Raw genomic sequence first — 5,945 nt, 5'->3', positions numbered from 1 at the left:
CCCAGGGGAAGGGCCTGGCAAGCTGCAGTGCACACTCCAGGGACACAGGTCGCATTGTGGTCCTAGGAGTCCGAGCTGACTCTGGTCTGGATTTGGGTCTAAGATCACCCTTCGGGCTTATCCAGCCCCAGGGTGACTGACTGGACAGGGCAAAGCAAGAGGTTTTCTTCTGTGCTGCCCTGCGCCGGGCAGGACCAGGTCTCACACCTTTACCTGTTTGTCACTCAGTGTGGCCGGACACCCCTGATCATCCTCTTTCCCCACAGGAAGAAACACACTGTCTGGTCATGGCTTGTCCATCCCCCTGGACGTGTGAGGATGACGAAAGTCTCAAGGGCTGTGAGCTCTACGTGCAAAAGCATGGCATCCAGCAGGTGCTCAAAGAGGGTATCGTGCACCTGTGCATCGCCAAGCCCGACCGGCCCATGAGGTTCCTGCGGGATTACTTTGACAAGTTGGAGAAGGTCAGTGAACTTGACCACCTGCTGCTTTCTCTGCAGGTGTCTTGGGGTGGGTTTGAGGGGGTGAGAGGAAGGGAGCACATGGCAAAGCTCTCCTCCTGTCCATCCATCAGCGGTGTCAGATGCCCTCAGGGATGCAGTTTATGGGGGACTTCAGGGCAGCAGGGGAGAAGTCCATTTGGGGCAGACTCTCTGGCCTGGTTTGGGTCTTAGGGTTTCCAGTGTCCTTGGAGGGCCCTCTGGAGGCATCACAGGTGTTAGGCCCTGCTGCCCGTCAGGGGACGCACCGGGGATGGGCAGAGGATGTGGAGACCATGTAGCGTCCTGTGGGCATGATAGACGAGGTTTCCTAGGCCATTACCTTAAACATGTCAACGCTGAGTCATCTTCAGTCCCCAAGCCAACCTCTGTCTGGTGGACCTTGACTTGGTCGATCCTGGGGGACAGAGTAGAACTGCCCCATGAGGCTTCCAAAAGGGGTCGGCGGTGGAGAAACGAGGGTAGGTTCAGGCACCACCTGCTTTTGGGATGAAGATGAATTAATGCTGCTCGCTAAGGTTGGCGTGGATCTGTGTCTGAAGCTTTGCGCACCTGCTGGTTTGTAGGCTACTGTCAAGTCAGAGCTGACTCATAGCTCATCCTCCAGTGGGTTTTTAGAGGCTGGAAATTGTTTGCAAGGAGATTGACCATCGTGTCCTGTGGAGCAACTAGTGGATTCGAACCGTGTGCCTTGCGGTTGGTAGCACAACGCCTTACCCATGAGGCCACCAGAACTCCCCTTGTAGACACTGGGGGAGGGGGAATCCCCTGGGTGGGGGGAGTGTGTGTCCTGTAGCCTGTGTGTCATCTGCTGAGGCAGTAGACTGGCATTTTTTCAACTTTTCCCTCATTGGTTGGAACACGGTCTTGTTTCCAAGGCTAAATTTCTGTGCCACCACACTGGACTCTGACCCGTACTGACCTGCAGGATAGCATAGAGTGGTCCTAGAGGCTTCCAAGGCTCTATGTCATCCTCTTCAGGAACCCTCGGGGTGGGTCTGCACTTCAGGAACCCTCGGGGGCGGGTCTACACCATCCTCAGGGAACCTTCTGGGGCGGGTCTACACTTTCAAAAACCTTTGGGGCTGAACTGTTGAATGCACTGAAGCTCTGGTCGTCTTGGCCCGGGGGCCTGCTGCCCAGGGAGGGGACAGTGGCTGGGATAGCCCCCTCTCCTTGGTGGAGCCAGCTAGTGTGGGGCCAGCTGAGGGATGATGTCCTGAGCCTGGTCACTTCAGGGTACATGTCTGAGTGCTCAGTAGGGCCCCAGCTGATGCCTGGCTGCCCAGAGGGCGTGGTTTGGTTCTTGGCACCCAGCTGGACGGGCCAGCGTGAGTGGTCATATTACACAGTAAAGGAGTGTTGGTGGCCCAGTGGTTGAGTGCACAGCTGGGACCCAAGGGATCAGTAGTTCAAACCCACCAGCTGTTCTTGGAAAGAAGATAAGGCTATCTGTGTCTGTCGCCTTGTGGCTCCTCGAGCAGCACTCCCTGTCCTCGGGGGGTGTGGGAGTCAGAAGCCACTTGACACAGTAGGGTTTGGGTGGGTGTTGTGTTGTCTTTGGTGTGATGGCTTTAAATGAGGCTGCTTGCTTCTTGTTGTGGAGTGTTAAGTTTCATGTATTTTAGAGAAGCCTTGGGTTGGAGCCTGTAAGCACTTGACTGTTGGCTGCATCCGTGGTCTGAACCTGACCAATGCTCCAGCGAGGGAGGTCAAGGAGGAAGGGGGGTGCTCTGCTTCCTCCAGTGTTTCCAGCCACCACATAGGGACGTCTGCCCCATCCTGTGGGGTCACTGGGAGTCAGAGTCACCCCAAGCCAGTGCCTGTTCGACCTGGTGTTCCTGTCCCTGGGGCTCCTCCCTGGCCTGGCTCCTGGTGGCCGTGCCCTGGGCTGGTTTGTTGGCATGGGACGCTCATGGTTGACACTGGCCTTCCCCATCCTGCAGGTGGCTGGGAGTCAGAGTTACCCACCTGGTGTCCATCTGACCCAGCGTCTGTCCGTCCATCCATCCCTGGGGCTCCTCCCTGGCCTGGCTCCTGGTGGCCGTGCCCTGGGCTGGTTTGTTGGCATGGGACGCTCGTGGTGGACACTGGCCTTCCCCACCCTTCTGGCGCCCTCCTTCGTCTTTACTTCTCTCCTGCCGTTTGGTCAGACAGGACGGTGATGATGGTCAGGATGATTCTGCAGCTGTGGACAGGAGACAGGAAGGAAGAGACCTGGCATCTGGTCTTGGAGGGGCCCACACTTAGCTCTGCAGCAGGGAGCATGTGGGCACCCCTGCCGAGAGATGTCTTTGAAAACAGACTGGCTGTGCCGGTGGCTACTGGCCGCTCTTGTGGACCAAGGGGGACACTGGTCTGTCAGATGAGTGTGGCTACTGTTGTGAGTTTCGGTGTGCATTTCCTGTGACCCTACAGCAGACAGCGTGCCAGCAGACAGAGGCGTGCGCTGCCTGGGATTGGCTTGATGTTTTTGTAAGCAGGAACTCTTTTTCTTTTTTTACAGAAGCTACAATTTAAGAATAAAGTGACTATAAACAGTATTTCTAAAGGCACGAAGGCAAGGCCTTCAATGCTCCTCCTGGAGTGCTCAGGGCCCTGGGGGGCAGTGGGCTAAGGCAATGTGTAAGGACACAGGAAAAATTGGGCTGCGTGAGAATGTTGTAGCAGATGAGAACCAAGTTTGACTTAAGGGAAGTGTGGTCAGCGTGCTGCTTGGAGGGCAGGATGGCCCGCATGCTGTGAGCACATTACCAGGAAGGGCAGTCCTGGAGAGGGGTGCCAGCTGGGAAAAATTGTTGTGTACTGTTGAGTTAGAACTGACTCATAGCTGACCCTCCAGAGGGTTTTCAGAGGCTGTAAATCACAAGAGAGAAGATTACCCATCTTTCTCCTTTAGACCACTGACAGGTCCTGAACTGCCTACCGTTGGGTTAGCAGCACAGCTCCTTGCCATGAAGCCACCAGAGCTCTGGATATAGTTGGCACAAAAGAGGGAACGTTCTGATAGGGATTGAAGCAGTGGCTGCATCCAAGGCTTTGGAGAGAGTGGTGGGCATGGGGCAGGGGTGAAGGGTAGGCGGCGGGCAGGCTGGGGGAGGGCAGTGGACGTGGAGGAGGACAGGCTTCTTGGGGGAGGGAGGTGGACGTGGAGGAGGAACAGACTTGAGGGGAACGTGGTGGACATGAAGGCGGAGGGCTTGAGGGGAGGGTGGGGGCATGGAGGACAGATTAGGAGTGAGTTGTGGATATGGACAGCTTGGTGGTGAGTGGTGGACATGGAGGATAGCTTGGGGGTGAGTGGTGGACATGGAGGATAGCTTGGGGGTGAGTGGTGGACATGGAGGTGAGGAGGCTTGAGGGGAGGGTGGGGGGTGAAGGACAGGTTAGAGGGAGAGTGGTAGACATGGAGGAGGAGGGACTTGAGGGGAGGGGTATGGAGGACTGGTTAGGGGGTGAGTGGTGGACAGGGAGGAGAGGGTGGTGAAACAGTTGAGGTGTAGGAGCTTCTTGAGGAGGTGGGGGCTAGGATTGTTTGGACATGGCTGGTGTTGGATGTGCCCCACTGAGGCCAAGCTCTGAGAACATGGCCTTAGAATTGGCCAGTGGGAGGACGCCCTCAGCCCCAAAGTATGAGAAAGCTGTTGAACTGACCCCTTTGAGTCCCAAAGGCTGTAAATCTTGGTCAGCAGACTGCTTCATTGTTCCCCCACTGAGCAGTGAGGTTGAACCACTGACCTAGGGTTTGCTGAGTGTTTTAACCTCTGTGCTTCCCAGGGCTTCTTAAAACCCACCCACCCCACGGCTGTCCAGCTGACTCAGTTCAGCGGCTTGGCAGGACAGAGCAGTGCCCTGAGCTTCTCGGGCTGGAAGCCTTCACAGACTCTGGGGCCTGGAGTGGCTGGAGGTCTGCATTTTGGTTAACTATATCCTTAATCACTGTGCTCCCAGGACTCTGTGGAAGGGCATCTGTGTCCCACTGCCCTGGAATTGCCCTTGCTCTGGGTTGTGGTGCCCTGGGGACCCACACTCATCTTTCCGAGGCTGCGAATTTTGATGGGAGGACAGTTTCTCATCTTTATGCCTTGGAGCAGCTGGTGAGTTTGAACTGTCAGCCCTTTGGGTAGAAGGGCAGCACTGACTGCACTGAGACGAGCCTGTCGTCATCCTCAGGCCGCCTCTGTGGCTTTAGCCTTTGAGGATGTTCAGAGGAGTTTCATGCGATTCCACAGCTGTCACAGGTCTGAGGGAACTGGAGACTCCCAGCGTGTTCCGTCAGCATGTGTAAACTCATCCTTGCTCCCTTCAGACGTTTATGTGTTAATTAAACTGGCAAAATGAAATTAGCTTCATTTTTGTTATTAACTGACTAGCCATTTATTTATGCATATCTGTTTCTACTTGGCATATTTTTGGTTTAAGGCTCTTAAAAATCTTGACAGATGCATTCAACTCCCTCATTCTCACTCCTTGTGGTTGACTTACAGTTGAACCTCCAGCAGGTCTTCTGAGACAGTAAGTTGAATGGGAGGAGATTGATGGACTTGAACCGCATGCCTTTGGGTGGTCAGCCCAACTTCCTATGCACTAGACTACCAGAGCTCCCTATCAGATACATTGTTGTTAGTTGCCACCAAGTTGACTGACAGACGCAGTGACCCTGTGAACAACAGCTCTGAACCTTGTCCTGTTTGCGTCATCCTCACGACCTCTGACGTGCCCGGCCTTTTGTTGTCAGCCCGTGTCAGTCTGTGGCATTACAGCTTCCTTCTCTGACCATCATCACCACAGACAGCACGTAAGCTACAGCCCCACTCCTCGCCTCCCTTCCAGTGTTGCTAATAGAGGCTGTGCCGTGAGTTCACTCAGTGGCTCCACATCCAGCAGAGTGAAGCCCACCAGGCCTGCGCCGTCCTCACCGTCCGCCAAGCTTGGGTGCACTGTTACGGCCTCACGGCCAGGCTGACTCTGGAAGGGGCTGCCTCTTTTTTCACTGACCTTCTTTGTCTGGTTATCACCCCTCCCTGAAAATTTCCTCCTGTTCTTTGTGGTTGGCCCCTACCTCTAACCCGGGCAGCCACTAATTGTTTCCTTTAATGTAGTCTTGATTTTGTACACTGTGTCCTTGTAAAGGAATTCTATCTGGCTTCTTCCAGGTAAAATGAAACATGCCATGTGCTTCCACACATTGAGCTCCTAAATATTTGTTGCTAAGTTATTACATTGTCTAGATGTGTAACTGTTTTATAATTGGTTATGGGGGACAGTTGTCATACAGTAATCATCGAGTACCTTGTAAGCGTTCTAGATTGTATTTTCAGAGGCAGTTAATCACACAGGAGGAGATTGCCCATCGTTCTCCCATGGAGCAGCTGGTGGCCTCGAACCACATGCCTCTGGGATTGTAGTGTAGTTTCTTGCCTCTAGGCCACCTGTGTGTATGTG

The 5,945-nt window shown here is 54.4% G+C and overlaps 1 protein-coding gene across 1 annotated transcript in view; it reads left to right on the top strand.

The window, feature by feature from the left end:
* The first annotated feature begins 268 nt into the window (after window positions 1-268).
* The window catches only part of PRKAR1B (protein kinase, cAMP-dependent, regulatory, type I, beta), a 103,640-nt gene continuing 97,963 nt past the window's right edge, over window positions 269-5,945 (top strand). Inside the window, exon 1 of the mRNA XM_006889601.1 lies at window positions 269-464. Within this exon, the coding sequence (XP_006889663.1) occupies window positions 288-464 (177 nt within the window). The 5' untranslated portion in view covers window positions 269-287. The remainder of the gene's footprint in view (window positions 465-5,945) is intronic.

The sequence above is a fragment of the Elephantulus edwardii genome, unplaced genomic scaffold (assembly GCF_000299155.1).
Source record: "Elephantulus edwardii isolate Elephantulus edwardi_28Jun2011 unplaced genomic scaffold, EleEdw1.0 scaffold00080, whole genome shotgun sequence".
In the NCBI taxonomy this organism is placed as follows: domain Eukaryota; kingdom Metazoa; phylum Chordata; class Mammalia; order Macroscelidea; family Macroscelididae; genus Elephantulus; species Elephantulus edwardii.
Note: the sequence above shows the minus strand (reverse complement) of the source record. Positions and strands in the feature narration are given on the sequence as shown.